The following is a 23450-nucleotide window of genomic DNA, read 5'->3' on the forward strand; positions in this document are numbered from 1 at the left end:
GATGGGCAAGAGCAGGGGCTTTGAAATGTGGTGAACTGCGGACTCCTAAATGTTTTCTTGGTAGAGGTATGGACCTCTTCAGAAATTTCATAGGATTCATGGCAGCTTTATAAGTCACCCTTTGAAAATAAAAACAGTTGCTTAAAGGACTTAATGCACTATTCTCTGAGTCTGCTGTGGACCAGATAAGAAATACTGGGTTTAAGTATCATGAGGAATATTTGGGTTTTTTACATTCAAAAGATGTTTTAATTGGCAGGATAGTTAAATTGTGGCTAGGTAGAAGAAGGAAGAACATCCCCAGGGAGGTCAGGTGGTATCAGGAGAATTAAGCCAGAATGAAGAGCCAGGGAGCGAGTCTTGGGAAGGTTAGAAGGGCTAGACCAAAACAGTCAACTTTGGGTTTTGTACTAGTTGCCACCAAACAAACCCCAAAACAAGTACATTCTCCCTGAAGCTTGCAATTAAACTCTCACAATTTCTCTGCTGTTGATGAATGTCTGTGAAACAGCTAACAAAGTGTGCACCTTGTACTCTGCTGCTGCTGGGCTGTACAGGGAATACAAAACACTCCTGTAACACTTTGTTAGCACAGTTGGCAGAATCTTAAGTGGTTTGTCGAAGCTTCCCACCCTGTTGCTCATCATGAAAAACATGTCATGTCACAGAATGGAATTTCTTTCCCCCCCCCTTCCTTTTTTTCAGCTTACTTTGTGTACATAAGACTTAAGAGGAGCTTTCTCATGCCCCAAAATCGTGAAAGGACCTCAGTAAAGTTGCACGGTTGAGAACATGAAGTCAGGAAGCAACAATACAATGTTGATTTCATGCTTGTATATATCATTATGGTAAAAACTGTAATTACATCTTTACTTACTTCTTGTGCACTTGATGGACCTGATTTGAGAACATTACAAGGCTGTGAAGGGCTATTGCTTGTAGAGGCTCCGCATCGTTTGTGGCCAAGAGTGGTGGGCAGGGTCATCTCCTGGTTAATGATAATTTCTTGGAGAACTACTTTCTACCCTTGCTTCTACCATAGATTTTCTGTTAGTAGTTCAGAAGGGCAGACATTAAAGGAGTGTCCCCGATTGTTCGTTTTATGGGGACGCAGTAGGAGTTTCTTGAGTATGGGTTGCTAAAACGCTAAGTGTACATACAGCTGCAGGTGAGCAAAGGGAAACCTGTGCTTTCTGTGCATGAAATCCTGTAAAACTCAAAGTATTTTGAAAAAATCACATCGTAGGTGTTGCAGCCAAAATGGATGGCTACTTTTTGCTTTAATCTTTCTATGCCTCACTTACGCACTAGTAAAATGAGTGAAGAATACATTCTCTGCTCACACCAACAGTGTGAAGATACTATAATAAATAATTTTGATTTTGTGAGGATGATCATACAAAAGTCTGTGAGAAAACAATTACTTCTTTGTCTAGGTTAACACAGTGTGCCTGTTGCTAAGGTATCGGCTGCATGTTGTTCCTGGGAGGAGGAGTGCTAAATGAGGACTGCCAGTTCTGTACACTGACAGACATAGGTCCCACTGCAAAAAATATATCGTTATATGTGAAAGACCATATTGCGGGGTATGCTTTCTAGGGAGGAGGGTATAAAAATTGTACAGGTATCCGTAAATCTGGCATCACTTACATTTTGAATGTTTCACTTTGCAACTTTGGTATTCTTTTAATGTAGATTTTTTATTTGTCATATGTAGTGTAAACAAAGTTATAGACAAAAAAAATCTTGAATTTAAATAGTGAAAATGTTGTAACACTTTAAACAAATAGAAAGTGAAAGGTATAAAAAAGCTTAAGAGGAACATTATACTATAAACATGCCATAGTTTGCTTACATTTAGTTTTTCTACTCTGAAATTGAGATGGCATTTTTATCTGTTGATCTTCTTAAATGATACAGCTTGCAAGATTGCAAGATTATGTATAAGTGTAAGTATGTCTGGTGCAAGACACATTGTTTACATTTTCCTCTAAAAGATCTGTATCTAGGTGCACGAGCTTGTGGAAGCGGCAGATATGTAATGGCTCCCCAAAGAAGGGGGTCACTGTACCGAATCTGTGGGCCATGAGGAGAGGACGCAAAGCAGTGCTTGCGAGCAGAGGAGCAGGACAGGCACGCAGATAAAGAAAACCTGGTTCTGAGCCCCGAAATGACCTACAGTACACAGATGCAGTATTCTGCATTGCTTGCTGTATACCAAAATTATTTCTCCTTTTCCCCCCCCCCCCCCTTTGGCTCTCCTCTCTCTTTCTAATTCCTCTTTTCTGACTTCTTTAAGAGGCTTAAGAGGGAGAGGCTGCAGCGCACTAAGGAAGGGAGAAAGCTAGTGGCGTTAGAGAAGCGGAGGCAGGGGTTCTGCTCAGGCTGGCGAGGTGGAGGAAGCAAAGAAAGCCTGCTGGTGTGTAATTTAGGCTCACCTTGAGCAAAGCCACTTTGGTCACTTTCTTTTATATTTTTACCTCGCGTCTGGTGGTGCCATGAGGTCTAATTCTGCTCCTGCTTCTGGCAAAGTAACTCTTGAGTGGAGCTGCTGTGAGTTTGCACTGTAGTGGGACTGTGTACTGCACAAAATATTTGGCATGTTGTAGCCTAGTGTATTGATTACAAAGATTATGGTGGGTGAAGATGTCTTGTGAAGCGTTATGGTATAAGCTACTAGGAATATAAATCTGTTGCACGGTGTTTAGAAGCCTGTCACTGTTGTAATCCTTTATGACAGAATAATGGGTAATAAAGCAGTGCTACGAGTGCCAATTAAGGAACATCAAATCAATGGGTATGCGACTCATGCTGATTTAAACAGGAGCTGATTGGGATAAATGGATTTAATATATACTTATATTCTGTGGCTATTCTGGCATACCTACAGGAAGTAGCATATGAATAAGCTAAAGAAGATGAAGAAGATCCTGACTTACATCTCTAATAGGAGGCAAATGCAAGATGTTAAATTAAAAGAAAAAAGAAAAAAAGGGTCTGGATTCTGGCTGGTTGTGAAATACCATGGTAAATGTGAGTTTACCAGGCAGTGTTAGCAGTCCTTTCAAAGTACATTTATCTGCCACATATTTACATAAATATCCACATACTTTGCTAATGCAACTTATATTTTATTTGTTTGAGTCTTGAATGCCACCTGCATTTTCTTGGATTTTGACTATGCTAGAAAATCTGCACATTTTATACCTTCATTTTGTTTTTCTCTATTCCATATGGAGCTATATGAATTCCCTCTACTCCTTGAAATAATACCAAGATTTTGAATTTAACAGTCTTAAATCCAACAAGTAAACCCTTACAGGTATAGATTAAATTACATAATCAAGTCTGTAATTAGACCATTAGACTTCTTAAGGATTTATGTTTAAATACTGTGAAGAGTAGGCCTGTGCTCCAAATCCTGCCTATAATTTTCTATGTAGAGGGAGAGGCAGGGAGATACCCTTCAGCCTCCTGTTTTATACTTCCACATAGAACTGGATTTATTCCTATTTGAGCTGCAGTGCCGTGAAGATAAGGAAGACAGTATGGCTAGCTAAATTCCACTGGAAAAATAACTTTTTTTGGTCACCTATTTTCTGCTCTTTGATTCTAAGATGCTGCATGTTCACAAGAACAGTTTATAACATTGTCCTTAATGTTAGAACTGTAGAATGACCATGAGAAAAAGGATGCAGAAATGTAAAACTTGGTTTCCAAGCCTTATAGGTATATGGGCTGGAGCAGGCTTCTTGTAAGACTACTGGATGTAAAAGAAACCTAAAGAGCATTTTCTTCTTCCTTTTATTTTAATTGCAGATGGGATTTCTGAAAGGAATCCGAGCATGTGGGGGTCTGGGGTTGCAGGGACTATTTTCAGTTGCTGGGGACGTTTTTTTCTATGTTCCATTTTGTCATCTCTCCCTGCATTTGTAGAAGCATTTAATGTTTTGCTGGTGGACAGGTGCATTCCCCCGCCAGACCGAATAGCGTCCATGTCATGGAACAACACTTAATTTTTCCTCCACGCATACTACACAGTTCTGTAGGAGCAAGGGGTGTTATACTGGAACAAGAGCGAAGAATTTGATCCACCCTGAAATGCAGCTGCATTGCCTTTCTTTTTGTTTATGGTTTCTGTGAAAGGGTACTTTGTTGCTGCCATCTAAATGTTCTGTAACTGATGTTTTCATCTTCTTACTTTGTCTCCTCCTCTATCATTATAGGGAAAAAAAAACAAAAAAACCTGTGCAGTGGACATCTGGCACTTTCTTGTTCAAGAGAGGGACAAGAAGGCATCCCTCTTTTAGCTGCAGCAGCATGACTGTGGCTTCTGTGAGGCTCCATAGGTCACCGCTTTCCTCCTTGGTCTTGGGAAGAGCTTCTTCCCATTCAGCCAAACTGGAGTGAAATCTCATGGTTGGAAGTGCCTTTCTTACACATCCAAGAAGCAACGTTGAGGGTTAATAGCGAGTGTCAGAGTAGGTGCCAGACTGGGGCCATTACCCAGCACAGATCTAGAATAGGTCAGATTTTGAAAATAACTGAGTGTAGGGGTTGTGTTGGAAGACCTTGCGAAAAGGGATCAGGTCTCGTAACATCCTGGCACCACGCATGCCAGTGGCTGGGTTTGGGGGCCTGTGACGGACCTGCGCTGTGAGGTTTTGCAGTATGACATTAGCCCCCGAACGCAGCTGCAGCCAATGTCCCTTTCCTGAAATAAGGGGGGGAGCGTGTAACGCATCTCCTCCACTTTTCATATTTAAAGTAGGGCCTAGTGCTTTAAATCCATCTTGTGGTCTCTTTCATTCATCCATCTGTCCTCTTCAAATTTGAAGTGTGATAACTTAATCAAAAAACTCTTGCTATTCTTGGAAATACCATGATATTTATTTTTATACATCTGAAGCCTAAGTTTAATTTTCACCCGTTCTTCCAAATGAAGTGGATCACCCCGCTACTAGCCCTGGTACGCCCCCCTCCACCCTGCATATATGGTCTGACGTATTTTACATTACTCAGAAGAATAATTGTGACTGAATTGAAGCAGAAGAAAATTATTCCTCCTTAAAATCCTGTTAATCCAATCGGAATCAAGGTAGTGTGCTGGTTATACTGTCAGAGTAATACATGACCTGCAAATCAAAGATCTTCTAGCATGGTCAGTGTTTTAAAGCTCATAAGCTAAGTAATGACTCTTATGTTGTATTGAAAATTGGATTTCTTTACTAGCTTTGATTATATTTTTATACATAAAAATCAAGGCATGTGAAAAGAAATTGGAAGAAAAAAGCCTAGTCTTAGGAAGGTAGCATCTCTTTCTCCTGCAGGCCTTGTTTTTAAAATACTGTTTCCTTGAATCATGAGTGTGTTTGCCGAAAAGGGAATTTCTGTCATTTTTAAAAGCTGTGAAATACATTTTCATTTTGTAACGTAAGATCTCCCATGTCAGGTGCACCTGCTCGATTTGCATGTGAATTCTGAACAATTCCTGTTTTATGTGACACTTCTGAAATGTCTGTCTGTTTTTTTCTTCTTAATTCTCAAGCTCACTATTTGGATAAGATAGTGAAAGGTACTGTATATTTGCTCTTTGCTGACATGCCTATACCTATGTGTATTTTTTTTATATATGAATACATAGTGACTACTGTACTAGATTTGGCAAAAGAATCTTTTCTTACATACATTTCATGGATTATAGATTTAATTCATGTTAGTTTCAACCCATCTCAAATTAAAACACAAAATCTCACTTATATTGTACAATAATATTTTACTAGTTGTTACACATTTCTGTACAAATTGTATACATGTATTAGATTTTGCTTGAACCAAAAACTGAAGATAGTATTCATTTGCTGTTTGGTGCTTTATCTTTGTTAGTTTTGTCATTGGACTTCTACCTATGAAAAAGTCAATATTTAGGAAAAGAAGCAAAGTGATACTCCTGTCACAGAACAAGTGTCAACAGTTCTCAAGAACAGATTACTTTCAGATGTTTATGTATAGCCAGATCAATAGAATAACTCAGGATTTTAAGCATTTGTTTATCTAAGTGTGGACAAATCTATAGAAAATTATGACTCACATTTTGTATGAAGCTAGAAAAAGCTTGTATGCTTTATGCAATGTTTTCAGTTAAAAGGCTCAAGGATGTAAACACCCAATATGAAACAGCAAAGATTCTTGTATCTTCAGTTATGGTAAAATTTGATAGAAAAAATGTTAACAAAAATCCTACCCCTCTTTCCCTGAGTATCTTTTTCTATTCCTTCTTTGTGTTTTTTTTTTCATTAGAATATGGCAATATTCATGGCAATATCCAGGCTTTCACACAATAAGTCTTGAGTGTACCCAATTGACTTCTAAAACACTCTGCCGGTAGGGCAATTAAATCTGTATGTCCTCCATAATTGAAACAGAAGAAACATTCAGAAAAAACATAGCTCTCTGTACATCAACAAGTACCGTTAGCAGCTACAGTCTGAAAGAAAAAGAGTAGCAAGACTAATCTCAGCCTGGCATGATGGCATGATATCCATAACTATAACATCATCATACTTTCTCCTAAGAGGCTGTTATGGTTCTCTGCCTTCTATCAGTAATTTGACAAGAGTTAAGCGCCCTTTATAACTTTTTCTGGGGATTTTTGTAATTTGAAACTGCATAGTTGAAAGGAGTCATTATATTCATAATTCTTTGGAAGAAAAAATAAGCTATTACTTCTGAAAGAATATTCTAAACTCAAGTTTAACCAAAGCAGGCCAGTAGCTGAGTTCACAAAGACAGTAGTCCTAGGAAATGAAGAAATGCTTTCACCAGTTATTTAGTGGGGTTTCTTTTCATAAAAGTTTACAGATAATTGCTGTGTCCAAAGATATCTGATTTGTAGCCACCTTCACCTAAGATACTTAGTGCCATTCTGTACTTGCTTCTGTCAATGTCTTATCATAGTCACAGATAAGGAACACCAGAATCTACATATTTATAAAGTGTTGTCATCCTCATACAGGCCATGTTGGCTGCATGCCAGATTTCATCAGTAGGAAGTGACAGATATTGGTTTTTTTATGTAATGTTAGACTGAAAACAATTATGGATTTCGGATATATTAAATTATTTTAATTGTTTCCCAAATTTTCCCTCCTTGGCCATAAAAGCAGACAAGATAGGATATAAAGGTAACAGCACAAAAGCCTTAGGGAGACTGTCACAAAAAATCACTCTCTGCTATCTGTCTTGAAGCACGTCACTACCGTGTTTTTGTTCAGTCTATCAATGTTTTATTGTGGTCCTTATGGTATTTCATTTCGTCCGTCCTAAGTAATCAAATACGCACAGCTATTACATTTAGTTGGAAATCCTGTTGGTCCTGTCCCATCCGTATGCAGCCTGAATCCTAATGTTTGTTAGAATAGATGCTAAGCTGCTTCACTATTTCCTGGGCTTTGCTTATTCTGTGAAAAGGAATGTACTTTTGGCATAAAGTATAGTCATTAAAACTGGCCTATACTTTGTGCAATTGTTTAACACACTGTAATTTCACATGAATATACGGCAACTCTGAGACCAGATAAAGTTAACATTCTCTTTTATTATTTGCCTAAAATCATACACACTTTCCTACTTAAGAATTTGGAGGGATTTGGTCTTAGTAACAGGGAGCTGAAACATTTATACCAGTAAGTAACCAATATTGCACGGAGCAAATAATGTTCTATTTTATGAGCGCAAAAAAATGTATCATTTTATGCAGCTGTGTTTGCACTGTGCACTCATCTCTTGTTACTTTGCCAAAAAAAAAAAAAGAAATTAAAAAACAAACTTAATTTTGTCTGGCCTGCAGGTATTTAGAGGGTTGGTGCAAATATTTCCTGCCTGTACAGGTAAGTGGTGTCTCAAGTGTCAGGCCAATCACAGATGCCACTTTGTTAAGAATTACATTCCCCGGGCAATGTTGCTGTTCCACTCCATGTGCAATTACAGTATTTGTGCTGTTTTAAAGGCCTGTTCCCAGTAAGTGTCCCTTGTTTGTATTTTTTTTTGATTGACATGATTGCAATATTTAAATCACTTGTGGTTTTCTGCGTTGTGTGTTTCAACAGAGGGCTGCCCTGGCCTGTGCAACAGCAACGGAAGGTGCACGCTGGATCAGAACGGCTGGCACTGCGTCTGCCAGCCGGGGTGGCGGGGAGCCGGCTGCGACGTGGCCATGGAAACTCTTTGCACTGACAGTAAGGACAACGAAGGAGGTAAGATATACCAACTGAAGTTTTAACATTGGGGAAAATACATTGAGGAACTGAGGTTTTACAGTCGGGTGAAAAAACACGTCTGAGAGTCACGCGTGCGTCTTCCTAGCTCTTGTGTCTCTAAGGATGCACTGCAGCATTTGCTGCTTTCCTGTGGCATACTAGCAAAGCCTTAAAAGATTATTGCAACAGGTAAAATACGTACTTAGAAACTGATTGGTGGCACATGAGTTTCCCTGTGATGTTTCTCTGTACTAGAATAAAGCATGGTCTCAAAAAAAAAAGAAAGATGGGAGTTCAAATTTTCAGTGACCTCACAAGGAAATTATCCCAAGAGAAAAGACCGAATAGGGACTTTACATTTTGACCTGTGATACTATTTCTGGAAACAATGGCTTGCCCGCTCTACAAAGATCTTACTCATCCGTAGCCTGTGAATGGTCAGATAATTGACAGGATGCTTCTAGAAGTCTTTGGGTTTTTTGCTTGCTTTTCTGCAGTCTGTCACTCATGTGATGGATAACAATCTGCAGAGAGATGCAGGCGGGACTGTTGACTGAAGGAATCAATCTGTGATTGAATCACTGTCGGGTAGTGAAGGTAGAGGGGCTGTGACTTTCTGACATGACTCAAATCCCACAAAAAACTCACATAAACAGTTAAAATGTGAATGTAGTCAAATATGAGATCATTATAATACTTTTGTTGTCTTTCTTGCTCTCTCATTACTTTTTTTATTTTTTTAAACACCTTTAGATCCACAGCAGAGATAAGAAACTCCATTATGGCCGTTGGGTGATGATGGTGTCATATGTGACTGCCCTTATTTTTCAGCTTTAGACTGCCTAGATCTTTCCCGTTGTTGGTTGGCTGTTTGCTCTCATATCCTGATTGCAGTTGGGATCTGAGACATCATAAGCTATAGATTACAGCAGCATTTACTTTCTGGGGAAAATAAATAACATGATCAAAACAGTGCTGCTGTTACTTACTGTTTTGCACATCATTTGATTTACCACACTTCTCCTTTACGTGTTTTATATTTTGAATCAACTTCGCACATTTAGGGGCCTGAAGAATCTGAGGTGATCTGGACTGCAGTGAGCTAGTGCAAAGCTCAATTTCTGCATGTGTGAAGGGTGCAAGAGGAGTGATTTAGCCGTAGGCTCTTCATGCAGGGATGTGCCGTTCAGGGAATTAGGTTCAGATTGGCCCAAGGATTATGAGTGTAAGGAAAAAAGGGAAACCTGCAAGCATGTAAAGACACAAAGCAAGGAGGAAGAGAAATTGGAAAGGTTAGAACAAAGGCAACTTGGAGGGAAAAAGTAGGTGGCGTAGGAAAAAAAAAAAACTGAAAGCCCAAGGATAGACTAAAACAGATTAAATAAATATTAAAGATAATAGAATGAGGTGGCATGTCAGAAAGCAAGAGAGAGAGTCAACAGCAGATAACAGAGCAGCAGGAGGAAGAGAAGCAAAGTGAACAGGAATGCACACAAAGAGAACAAGGGAAAAGGAGATGCTCCTTCAGACTGAAAAATGATAGTTGTTTGTGAGTAGAAGGGGAAAAAGAACAAGAAATTGGAGCAGAAGGAACTAATAAGATGACTTAAAGTTCAGAAAGAAAGACAATATTGAAAAAAAAACTTTAAGAGCAATATTTGTATTGCCTTTTCTCTTGTTTTTTATTATTATTTCCTTTGCAGACGTGTCCCAGCTATGTATGAGGTAGGGTTCGGCCAGCTGCTTTGCCATGATTGACCTACGTAACGCTATTTGTCATTGGCATTTCTCTTTTAGTGGTCCTTATTTTTCATTTATGGGCTTCAATAAGGAGCATATGCACTTCAGTCTTTGAGTAATGGCCGAGGAAAAAGGTTAAACTATAACATTTAAATTAAATTAGATTAAAAACTGTGAGGATACCAAACAAAACTGGGAAAGGTAAGTTCTCTTTGCCAGAAATCCACCTGGATTTCTTCCCGTTCCAAAAAAGCTTGCAGTCAGCCCGCTAATCTCTCAAGCAAGCCGTTCAGATTGCAGACAGCTACAGGTAATGGCAAAAGGATGTCTCCTTGCCGTATTTGTTTACTGTGGGAGATAAGGTTATCTGAGCACTTATGCTGAATTTATAGTGAGGACCCCAAGTACTGTTATTTACATCGCACTAGGCTCAGTGGTTATATAATTAAAGTTATCTTGGTTATTAGCTAATTGATATACTGTGGTTAATGTTTATGTTTCCTCATACACTGGATGAAATGTATTTCATATGCTAGTATGGCTGTAGTTTGTATAAAAACAGTGTCTACTCTTGCTTTAGTTCTTAGCTCTTTCTGGAACTTAGTGTTCCAATTCTGTGAACATGAACATCCACTGACTTCAGTGGGAAAATTATCCACAGGAAATGATTATGGAACAAAGAACGTTCTTGATCATTTTCCCTTCTGTGTGCTATTGACATATTATGGGATGATTATTACGTGTCTTTATTGTAATACAGGTTTTTGAAAGTCTTACAGATCACATCCTTTCTCTTTCAGGATAGCTCTTTCTCTATTTTTCCATGTGTTTGGTTTAGATAGTAAATAACAGAATTTTCCATGCATTTTAACAACTCAGAAGGAACGCGTGTGCCACACGCAGACCTTAGGCTGAACTGAACTCTTAATGGCCCTGTGGGGAGAAGGGAAAGTTCACCAGGAGTCAGAGTTTTCCATGGGTAGAATAAGCCTGACTTCCTTACTTAGGAAAAAATGTTTCACTATTATACTTTAACAAAGTGGGACATGTTTTGTCATCATTTCATAGGAAGAATAAGCTGTGGACTGTTTAGTTTAGGTAGGTCTTTCTGAAGAGGTTACTTTGTTAGGCTTGCTATTTATTAATTCCTATTCAGTTATTAAGAGTAGTGACTGGTTATCACCAGTAGGGATTATTAACATTCTTTTATTGCTAAAATTAAAATAAATATTATAACAAAACAAGCCTTGCTTAGCAGTTGATGTATTTTTATAATTACTTGCATAGGCTAGTTCAGCCTGCTCATAATAAATATTGTCACAGGGGACTACAGAGTCAGACTAAAAATCACCTAGCCCAGTGTCCCTTATATGACAGTAGCTAATATTAAATGCTTCGCAAAAGCATGTAAGAATTGGGCATATGTGGAATGATATTTTCTTTTGTATAGAAGCAGGCTGCTAATTAAAATAGAAACTTAGCACCTCAGAATATTTTGCATGTCAAAAGATAAACTAGGTACAAAGATAACCCAAGCTCAGGACATTTCAGAAAGTTTCTGCTTGAATTAGGACCGATACATGTTCTCTGGTTTGTGCTCACATACTTCGCCACTATTCCTCACCTTTCTGTTTGCCTCCACGGCCACTCGGGAGTGCTGGGTTGGTGCATCTGTAGTGCTTATCTGCTATGAGGCTGGAATTTGTTTCTGGAATGGCAGTTAATTTAGAGCCTAGCACTTGATATTTTAGGCTACTTCACTCCAACAAGAATGCTGGCTACGCTGTGGGTGCTCTGCCATAGGTGCTGCAATAGCAACTCATTGAGCAAGGTCCCTGTGCTCTGCTCGGGATAACAGTGTGATCCTCGTATACATGAGGATAACTGAGGTTTCTCAGTACTGCGTTTTCTGTCCATTCCAGCCTCTTCCCTTAGTTTGCCACCATCACTGAAACCATCCTGGTGGGATGGGCAGCAGTATAGCGCCAAAACTGTTTTCTTCCTATATAGACACTGAATTTCACTTCATAGAGTTTCTGTGTTCGTTAAATATACAATTAAATTATTTACCAACAGTGTGATTTATATAGATCCATAGGCATGATCCACTCTCAATGCTCTGGCAAAATTTATAATCTGGAATTATTTTGTCCCACAGATTTTCTTCCTTCCAGCAGTTTTACATATACCCTTAAAATTCCACTCAAGGGCAAACATTCACATGCACACACCTTATTTTTAGACATCCAGAAGTGTGGGAATCCTCTGTAGAAGTCTTGAGTCTCCCCATTTGATGTTTTTTGTTTTTATTAGTCTCTCCAAAGAAGTAATCTTATCACTAGACTGTGCTCCATTGCAATTCTGTGCGTTTTGCAACAAAGGGAAAAGTAACATTAGTCAAGGTTTTCACAGCTAGACTTCAAGCTTTTGAGGAGAAAATCGCTAATGGACTCATTACGTCTGCTGTATATAGAGGAGCCACTTACATCTGGAACAAAACAGTATATAAAATAGCCTTCTGAGGCTGATAATGATTGTCCAGCTGGCTGTAACAGTTTCCGTTTTCCTTATAATTTTGCTATCACATGTGAATGCTATAGCTGGTAAGCTAGTGTTGTGCTAAGACTCATATTTTTCAGGGTAAACAAAATTCATCAATAATTTTGCAGAGCTATTTCAGAAAGGAAATTTTACTCTGCCTCACACAGTGCAATAGAGTAGTCAACTTAGTGGTACTAGATAGCTCTAGCCACATAAGTACAGAGAAAGAATGAAAAATGTTTTCTGAAGTTATAAGGAGCCAGATTCATAACCATCCGTCACTCGCCTGGGCAAGTTGGAGTTTATCAAACTCCACAGAAAAATAACAAACAGCGTGTCCCCGTATCTTGGCTGGTGAAAATGAGATTCTTTCTCTGATTAATGTTAGTGGAAAGGCTTGTAAAAATGCATTTCCAGCTGATTAGTTCAGAAGGTGTCAATCTCATGCAGTTTTATGACCTGCAGACAATACGCCAGATGTACATTTGCTTTTTATAAACTAACAAAGATGAATGACTAAATTTTAGCATTCCTTTGGCAATGGTACCAGATATTGCCTGGGAGACCATACAGAGGTATAAAAAACCAAAACCATGCTTTTAATCGTCAGTACCCTTAGCTTTGACACTGATCCAGGCTTCCAGAGTTAAAACCAGCAAGGGAGCTCAGTACTTCAGCCAGAAAGGAGCTTCATATTGTACAAGAATGAGACTATAGACAATCACAGAATGGTTGAGGTTGGCAGGGGCCTCCAGAGGTCGTCTGGTCCAACCCCCCTGCTCAAGCAGGGCCACCTAAAACAGGTTGCTCAGGGCCATGTCCAGTCGAGTTTTGAGTATCTCCGAGAATGGAGAGTCCATAGCCTCTCTGGGCAACCTGTTCCAGTGTTCAACCACCTGCACAGTGAAGAAAGAAAGTTCTGATCTTTGAATGGAGTTTCCTCTTGTCCTTTCACTGGGCACCCCTGAGAAGAGTCCAGCTCTGCCTTCCTTACACCCTCCCTTCAGATACTGATACACATTGGTAAGATCTCTCCTGAGCCTCCCATCTCTGGGAGCTCTCAGTTTCATCTCTGTCTCATTTCTGAGAGACGCTCCAGTCCCTTAATCATCTTAGTGACCTTTCGCTGACCCAGCTCCAGTATGTCCATGTCTCTCATGTACTGGGGAGCCCAGCACTGGACCCAGCACTCTGGATGTGTCTCACCAGAGCTGTGTAGAGGGGAAGGATCACCTCCCTTGACCTGCTGGCAATGGTCTCCGTAATGCTGCCCAGGATGCCATTGGCCTTCTTTGCCCTACGAGCACATTGCTGGCCCATGATCAGCTTGTCCACCAGGACCCCCAGGGCCTTCTCTGCAAAGCTGCTTGCCAGCCAGTCAGCCCCCAGCCAGCCCTGGTGCCTGGGTTATTCCTTGCATTTCGCTTTATTGAACTTCATGAGGTTCCTCTGCCCATTTCTCCAGCCTGCTGAGGTCCCTCTGAATGGCAGCACAGCTATCTGGTCTCTCAACCACTCCTCCCAGTAAAAATCAATAATATTTCTTTTCTCTTAAAAACAGTTTAAACTTTGATGTACTTAACGACGATTTTTTTCATCCCTTTTATATTCCTTGAACTCACTTCAATGTCAACTGCATTGAATAGGAATTTTAGATATGCAAAAGAATAGAAATCCCAGGTTTCTGCTATTTTGCTAGTCCTCTAACCGATCTGCATAGCAAGGCAATTCTTAGAGGAATGCCTTTAGAAGATCTGTGTTTACTTACATTCTTTCAACATATGATTGAGCAAAAATGGATGATATTTTTCTCTTCAAAAAGAAGTTTTACTATAAAGGTAGATATTTTTGTGAAAGAAGCAGTCATGAGCTTCCTCAGAATGCTGTATGGGTATATTTTTCAGTTCAGTTGCAGCAAGCAAGCTCCCTCTGTAATCTAAATGGAATAATAAAATGTTTGAGCTATTTCAGTCTAGCTGTTCTTTTGGGGAAGCAATTATCAGCTATGTGATACCATATTACATTCATCTAGAAATTTTCTGTAGCTGACATTTCCAGGCTCATTTTCCTTATGACTTTACTTACAGCAAATTAGTAGTTATCAATTTGATCTTGATTTTAATCTTTCACCAAATTAGATTTCCAGTGATGTGACAGATCTACTGCTCATTATATGTGAATATTAAGCACATAAGCATAAAAGCACCCATGTGTTTAAATCTTGTTTGTGCTGGCCAGTATTCCTCATCGGTGTATTCAGAATAAAATCTAAACGTTAAGTACGGATTTTGTTTTCTCATACATTTTCATGCAAAATAGTTGTGGAAATTGCCTTTGCCACTAGCAACAAAATCTTTCTTCCAAAGCATAAAGGAATTCACCTGGATAAATGGTGTTAAATATTTAAAGCTACTCACAGCACACATATGCTTAAAAAGTTCAGGAAAACAGCAGAGTGGGTGTTTCTTGTTTCTTTTCCCTAGCAAGCCAAATAACCTCAGATAAAAGTTACTTACCCCCCACACACAAATGTTTAGTATTTATAAGTTAAGAGTGTATGCAGTGCCTGAGTCCCTGCATTTTCTGGTTTGTTGCACAAGTTTTTAGAGAAGTATTGAGTAAATACATTTAATACATACAAGACACTGGGTGCATTCAGCTTGCATAAATTTTCGTAAGAGTTTAAGAACTAAGAGGAAGCAAACTAGCATTAATTGAGAGTGAATTTGTACCGATCTTAGTTATTAATATTCTTTCATACTACATAATTTTTTAAATCTCTCTGCTAGCTGGCTTCTTCACGTACAAAGCATAGGAAGAAGAGTTTGTTCATTTGTGTGAATTTCTGCCAACAGATGGGCTAGTTGACTGTATGGATCCTGACTGCTGTTTGCAGAGTTCTTGCCAAAATCAGCCTTACTGTCGTGGACTGCCTGATCCCCAGGATATTATCAGCCAAAGCCAACAATCGCCATCTCAGCAAGCTGCCAAAGCATTTTATGACCGGATCAGTTTTCTCATAGGAGCAGACAGCACTCATGTCATACCCGGCGAAAGCCCTTTCAACAAGAGGTGGGCATGACTCATATTTTACTCACAAATACGAAAAGCAATTGAAGAGTGTGTGTGAGTCGTATGAGGAGAAGAGCCACTGTGACTGAGAATGTCGTGGAGGGCCTTTCAGCAAAGACGTTTTGTCTTAATATTATCAAATTACTTACTTTATCTCCTTTCCTACAAAATTCAAATTGCCAGTGCCAGTAGGTTACGGCAGGTACTTGCCATGCTTAGTACCTGTATTCTAACAGGGCACTTCATTAATGATTAAATAAATCTTCATTTAACCAGTTGATTTGGGTTAGCACAGTTGGAAATACATCAAAGCAATGGAAGCACTTCAGAAGGAAAAGCAAAGCTGCACTTTTAAAACTGAGCTCCCTAAATAATATAAATTATGAATTAATGTAATGGAACTGTTAAGTGCACGACAGTATAATTGCATAAACTATTTGACTGGTGCTCTATGAAGCAGTAATGACCTGAAAATAAACCAGTAACAGGAAGCAGGTGTCTTAGATCTCACTGAGTGAAAGAAGATGATTTACACTAGAACTACTGTGTTTGCAGTAATTTAACAGCATTAATGTGTTTGGGCACAGCAGTTGATTAAAAGTTGTTGCACAAATGTTCCTTATTGCTCTTTTAAATTTTGTACTTAGTCCCTGCAGTTTTACAGATTGCTCTGATACTAATTGAAAAGTACATTTTCCTTTATGAATCTGCCAGAGATATGACTTATAGTGGGAACATCTAGAGTTTATAAGTTCTTAAAATTCTTCGCTGAATTATTGGTCTTAGTAACTCAGTACAGACAAAATGGACCAAAGTAAACTCAGCTAAATTGAAACAAAGTGATTAGTGTAGATGTTGAGGCATATGTTTAGAGAATGTCAATTATGTGAACTTGTAAAAGGGTTAGAGGCTCGGGAATGTTTTTGTTAACAGCACTTGATATTATGAAGAGAGGTGTGTGTGTGTGTGCGCGCGCGCACGTGTGTGTGTTTGCTGTATTAGCTATTGTTCATTTAGAAGAGAACCAAGAAACTTGTAATCTGACCTTGCATCTTTTTCAGTCTTGCATCTGTCATAAGGGGCCAAGTATTAACGGCTGATGGAACTCCACTCATTGGAGTTAATGTCTCCTTTTTACACTATCCGGAATATGGATATACAATCACTCGCCAAGATGGAATGTAAGTTCAGTTTGAAGCATTTTTAAGACATTGAAACAACAAATACATAAATAAATCAGGAGTCGCTTGTAGAAATAAAATAATGGAAACAAAAGACATGAAAAAATTAATGAGGAAAGCTGTACTTTGTACGTTCTTCAAATAATGTTAAAGATGCTGATTAGATACTTCAGAAGTAAACGGGCTTGTTTAATTTAAATGCTGCATCCCAAATTCTCCGTTCTCTGAGTGCAGTATTATGTAATGTAATTTAATTGATTTCTCCATTGTTCCCAGCAGAGCTATTCTGTCTTCGGAGCAGTACAATAGGATGAAGAATCAATCAGTAAAATGGAAACTGTAGATGGCTTTGGGAATTTGCTGAATAGCTAACCCCGCTTTTTTTCTAGGTTCGACTTGGTAGCAAATGGTGGTGCCTCTCTGACACTGGTGTTTGAACGATCACCCTTCCTGACGCAGTTTCACACAGTATGGATTCCCTGGAATGTCTTTTATGTCATGGACACCCTGGTCATGAAAAAGGAAGAGAATGACATTCCTAGTTGTGATCTGAGTGGATTTGTAAGGCCAGACCCTGTTATAGTGTCATCACCTTTATCTACCTTCTTTCGAATTTCTCCAGAAGATAGTCCTATCATCCCAGAGACACAGGTAAAGCATGCTTCAAATAAATAGCATTTTATTTCAGAATACCGTTAAATGATTATAATGAAAAGAGTGCAAACTGCTTTTTTAAATGAATAATTTTGACTGGTAAGAAATTGCAACATATGATGATTTTCAGATGAATTTATTTGTTCCATGGGATAATTTTTTAAATTTCATTAAAAAAAAAAAACAGGCAAGAAAGTTTGGTGCACACCAATATCTGGTTTTATATTTGGTTGTATTATTTAAATCACAGTATCTTCGGCTATCAAGCACTGTCCCATTAAAATGGAAACACATTCGACATCTGACTTTTTTGGCTGTCCTTCTGTTAGTCTTAGAAGTGCACCTTAGGGACTGAAAATAAAAGATGTTTTTCCACTATGTTTGAAAATCCCAGTTCACCTTATCCTTTTAGTCCTGATGAATAGCATGTCACTCATACTTTTATAAAATAAGAGAACTCTGTGTTTGTAGCATTGAGGATAGGCTTGCAAGGCAATGAGCATGTGTGATAATCTACTTTCTCAGACCTTGTAATACCCAGGCCAAACATTAGATTTAAAAACATCAAAATCTTCTTTTAAACTGAAAGAACTGTGATTTGAATGTTCTTTCTCTGACATTGATTGTATGAGATTTCTTAGTCTCAAATAACTAATCAGTAAGGTAATCTTCCTCAACTCTAAAAGCAGAATTGCATTTCAAGAAGTAATATTTGTCCCATTATTGATTTCTGGTCAAGCTTTTCCTGTTAAAACAGCGCGCTCTCTCTCTCTCTCTCTCCCCCCCCCCTCCTTCTCTCTCTCTCCTTCTCTCTCTCTCTCTCCCTCTCTCTCTCCCTCCCCCCCCTCCTTCTCTGTCCCCCTCACAATTTCATAATTATATAGCTCACTCTTTTTGCCCATTCACTAAGAAATGTCTTTGCATCGTCAAGGGGAACACGGGAAATGTATTCAAATCATTTGCATTTAGAGCTTTTAAGAAAAGAGCAATTCAGCAATTCATAGAAGGAGCAGGTTTAAAATAAAGTTGCAAATGAATTACAGCTAAACACTCTCAGACCCAGACAGTGCTAGCAAATGGTCACTTTTATCCTCACTATTGCTTCTGTGCCTTTGGTAGTTGCAAGTCAATTAGAAAAAAGTATTTGCAAAATACAGTCCACAGAAAAACAGCTCCTATTTCCTTGTTTTGGCAACTGACGATAGATTCAATTCCTGAAGTGATGGAAAATGGCTTAAATAGATGGTGTATAAATCAAGAAAAAGTAATAATAGAAAAATGACAGAAAATATATATTTTCAAGGAACAATTGTAATGTCTAGATAAACAAGCCACTCTGTGAGCAGTGGGACTAATGAAGTCTGGTTTCCTACTAATTCCCACCCATCGCTATAATCTCGGCTAACTGCCATGTCCAGTCATTCCCCCACAGAGCACACTCGGCCTTTTTCTCCATGGGAGTATTAAACTTGGATGCTTCCTTCCTACCTGAACCCTGTTTTTTATAAATCCTAACTGAATTATCTTTGAGATTTCTGCTGTTATTTGAAATGTGGTTGAAATTGGCCTCCAAGTTCAGAAGTTGTGAGGTGGGAGGTCTGGCAGACAGTACTGATGCTGGGTCAGGGTGATTTCTCTAGAAAACCGACCAGAAAAAAAGGTCACATTCTCCCAGGTTATTATGCAGTAGATGCTGATGTGTAATTTCTGATGAGGTGAAAAAAGTGCTATCATTATGTGTGCAAAAATGCAGTAACTATACTGTATAAAAACATGAAGAAGCATTCTCTGTGCTATTCTTTGCTCATCCCACATACATCCTGCAAGTGGGAGCTGTGCCTTTGCAAATGCATAATGCACAACAGTGTCTCCCCTGCAAAAATTCACAATTCTGATTAAAAAAAAAAAAAAAAAAAAAAGCAGATTCAGATTCCTTTCAAAACTACCTGTTCAGCTCGTGAGGAACTGTTGTAATCTTTTCATAAAAGGAGGCAAAGCCAGATTTACAGTGTGGGAGACTGGAGAAGGCAGAGAGAAAGAAGCTCTTCTCCATATCCTTTCAGTCATTATCAGTCATCCTATTCGTGTGATGTGGCAACACTCAGTATCGCATACAGGAGAAAATGATGTGCTGCTGTAATCATCATCCCTTGAAGTGTTTCGTCATCGTTTGGAGATAATGTTTCCAAAAGAATATACTTAGTTGTTTATGAGTCCCAAAATGATCGGGGGAACTTAAAGTCTGTACTGAAGAAGCAGCCCAAAAGAAGAAAAAACAGAAAAAAGAGGGCAAGCGAGAGCAAAGCAAGAATGCAGTAGGTAGAGGTGCAATCTTAGACCCAAAGACCCAAAAGATCATTACTCAAGAGGGAAGATAACAAATAACAGGTTAACTAAATTTGGATTACTTAACCATGACTTTTTATCTACTTCTAATTGCAAGTTAGCATGCTCTGCGCAGACTTAACTAGCTGGGATTAATCAGTGTGGAACAAGGCATTAAACTACATGCAGATGAGGCAGAAGAGCAGGGTAAGCTGGAGCTGCTGGTATGTACTCGGCAATGTTGTTGCTGTCTTCTTCCTAACATAATAATTGTCTGTATGTGACATACTGCAGTATGGCCCGCCAGTGACCCAGGTGTGAGTCAGACTGAGCAGTTTTGAAACTGAGTTTTTGTGGCTTTGCATCTTCTGTGCTTCTGTTGTTCACTCTTAAGTATGCTTGCCAGGGTCCCAGATGCCTTCTGCAGGTCCCGAGCAGCTTGCCTCTGTGGTCTCAAGAGCGTGGGAGAATCAGGACTGATGTTTTCCTTCAAATTCCATGTTTTCCCAAGTTTAGAGCGGCTTTGGCTATGTCTGGGGAGCGTGACCTACATGGTTAGGGGACTAATGTAGGTTAGACCAGATCTGTATGTTTAGGAGGGCAGCCAGCTACAGGGGATGCTCAGTTTAGTTCAAGTGTTGCCCAGGTGAACCATTTCTGCAGATAGGTTTTGTCAAAATCAGTTCAAGATTGCTGGCTTTTTTTTTCTTTACCTTATCCCCTGACTCTGTTTCATTATTGGCAGTACTATATAGCAGAAGTTGGCAAAATCTATTTACCCAAAAGAATTAAGGGAAAAACACTGGCCCCAGTGACTTAATAAAAATGATTCTCTTAAATTCAGAGATGGCTAGGTTTTCACCTAAGAAATGAATCTGTTTAGTCATTCATATGGACAACCTGATAGGATACCTAGATATTTCAGTGTTACATAGATGCTACATCCATTTTCACTGAACTAAATTTAGAAAACTTTAATTTTGTACTGAGAAAAGATGGAGTTTACTCTTAGATGCAAATATCTCCATTTATGTATCTTTGTTTTCCAGCATTTTTTTTTGTTGTCTGTAACTTTATATAGTCCTCTTGACATATTCTTCTACTGACACATTTTAGGCTTCTACATGTGTATGGCTTCATCTTTGTGGTATCTCAGCAAGGCTACAAGTCTAGAAAGACAAGTGTTTTTTCTGCTTTTCATTTATCCTTGCTTTATATAGTTATCCTAGGGTTATTTCTGTATAAGTTCACTTTCAAAAGCCTCAGTTCTAGGGGAGTTCTTTTTATAAAAAGGAAAGGTTTGTGTATCTTGAAATGAGCAACTTTAGCTTTTACTTAAAGCAGTATAATTTTAGTATTCTTTGGCCTCAAGCTTTGTGCAATAACAGTAGTTACCAGTATTTATCTGTTTCTAAAAACATCATCTTTGCCCCTCTCAAGCCATGACGTTGTTCCATTCTAATGCAGCAATTAAGCTGTTATATCTCAGCAAAGAACCTTTTTCTGGTGTTCGGACTAAAATTTGCACTGATTTGTGAAAGTTTTCTCATATTTGCTATTCAGATTGCTCATTTTGACAAAAAAATACAACAAAAAGAGCAGGCATTCTTCCTTCTAATGTGAGTGTAATTGCCTAATTCAGGGTTCCTAATACCATCAGCACATGTCACCTGAATCGCATCATATTTTGGAGCAGTAGAGTGTTGCAGAGCCTGGGTAGCTTTAGTCCTGCTGGGTACGAGAGACGAGGAATCCTACAGAATTTATGCGACTTACTGGCCAACTTGAACTCTTAGGACAACAAACTGTCACTGTGAAAATTGCGGTGACCCTTATCTCAGTCCTGTAGGTTAAATATTTCACAGCTGTCCTTCCAAGAAGCTTGATCATCCATAAATAAGATGTCAACCTTTAGAATTTGGTAGTTGGGCTATAACTCAGGCCCCTTAGAGGATCAACCTTTCTGAAGGTAGTTTGACACTCTATCAGGAAAAGTTAAAGTACAAGACAGATTAGTTGTGTTGGCGATTTCTGATGTGACTTCTATACTCAGAGACTTTCCCGATGGCTTTACAATTGATCTATTGTCGTGGCTCCCACAAGATGCTCTCTGCTGTGCCTAATGACTTCACTTTTCAGAAGATTGTTAAACAGTTTAATTCTGTTTTTAATGCTTGATTCTAGGAGAGAGCTTAAAATGCAGTACAATACCTCTAGATTTCTAAAATTCTCAAGAAATTATGTTACTACAGGAGGTATTTTATAGAAAGAAGGAAGTTGTGAGATTTCCAGCAGATATTTCAGGCCTTTACGGAAACTAATAATGGGTTTGGGGTTTTGTTCTAAACCTCGCTGAGAACCAAATGACTGTCCTAGTTTCTAACTTGATATAATCCAAATACACAGTGGATTTTCTTGGAAATTGAAGCTTCAAGGTGTCTTCTTTATTGCCTGTTATCTCAGCCAAGAGTATTGGAAGACCACCTAAGTGTTTAACACTGCTCTTCCACACTTGCAGCTGTAAAAGAAGCAGTGGTCATAACAAGGAGACTGGGGAAGTCCATTACATTGTGTCCTGCTATGAGTGTATGATTTCTCTTTGTTTCTCCAGTTGCTCACAGCAAACTTTTATATGCAGTGTACGAGAGTCCTGCTGATGTCTTGAGGAAGAATTTGTCTTTTGTGCCTTGATATTTTGTGTTTTTCCTTTGAGATCTTAGAAAAGGATTATGTTCACAATTGCATATCTTTCTAGAGTGGGGATTTTCTTGTTTGCCTGGAAAAAGATTTGCTTGTCCTCTGGCTTGGATACTGTGCGTATATTGAACTGGGGCTGAGCAGGCTAGATTTACCAGTATTAATGATGTTACTCTCACCTCCTCCCACGTGATGGTACTACTTGTCATTTGCTCCAAGTGATGCCATGTTGTTGGTGGGGAAAAAAGAAACTCAAAAGTTAAGATTTTGTTAATCACAATTCCATTTGTCTAGTATCTTATACTATTGTTATAGTTTAACTGGAGGAGACAAACATATACCTACATGTAATAGATTTAAATGATTGTTTGTGCCGTACAGTGAGCCAAAACACTACTGATGATTTTTTTTCAATTGAGAAAGAGACAGACATAATTGTATATAACTTTTTCTTTACATACCAGCAATAGTGCTAACATAGAGCCTGGTGGTGGTATCTCATGCCATCCTCAGCAGTATAAACCACGCAATTTAACCCCATTCAGCACAGACATTGAACTGTTTAAAAACAGTCTCCAAGGATTTCCCTATCATAGAGAAATCCTGAGCTACCTTAGCACTTTTTTGGTAGTCAGCCTTTGATATCTGTTGAAGTCTCGAGCCTGATGTTGGGGATATTTGTGACAGTGCTCTCCCTGGAGTGTGCTTTCTACTAATACTAGGTCGTGTTTGGCCTTAATAGTATTTAGGACATGGGAATGGGGAGGTAAAATAAAGCTTTCCAAATTTCCCTCCCTAAGACTGCTGCTCTGACACTGCCAAGGCTCTGGGCTTGTAACTCAGAGTCCTTTGCCCTCTGCCCCTATGGAGAAACACCGTGTTTATAAATGTGTCTAGATTTTTTTTTTGGGGGGGGGGGGTAATAAAAAGGGATGCGTGGTAGCTATTGACTTGACGTACTAGCTTTCAGTATTTAGGGATG

At 38.9% G+C, this 23450-nt stretch overlaps 1 protein-coding gene across 12 annotated transcripts in view; it reads left to right on the plus strand.

Moving 5' to 3' along the window:
• The window catches only part of TENM3 (teneurin transmembrane protein 3), a 1359158-nt gene that overhangs the window by 1291391 nt on the left and 44317 nt on the right, over window positions 1-23450 (plus strand). For all 12 annotated transcript variants that reach the window (XM_064510997.1, XM_064510998.1, XM_064511002.1 and 9 more), the window contains 4 exons: window positions 8109-8255; window positions 15395-15611; window positions 16673-16792; window positions 17182-17443. In XM_064510997.1, the coding sequence (XP_064367067.1) occupies window positions 8109-8255; window positions 15395-15611; window positions 16673-16792; window positions 17182-17443 (746 nt within the window). The remainder of the gene's footprint in view (window positions 1-8108; window positions 8256-15394; window positions 15612-16672; window positions 16793-17181; window positions 17444-23450) is intronic.

Source organism: Dromaius novaehollandiae, chromosome 4 (genome assembly GCF_036370855.1).
Source record: "Dromaius novaehollandiae isolate bDroNov1 chromosome 4, bDroNov1.hap1, whole genome shotgun sequence".
NCBI classification, from domain to species: Eukaryota; Metazoa; Chordata; class Aves; order Casuariiformes; family Dromaiidae; genus Dromaius; species Dromaius novaehollandiae.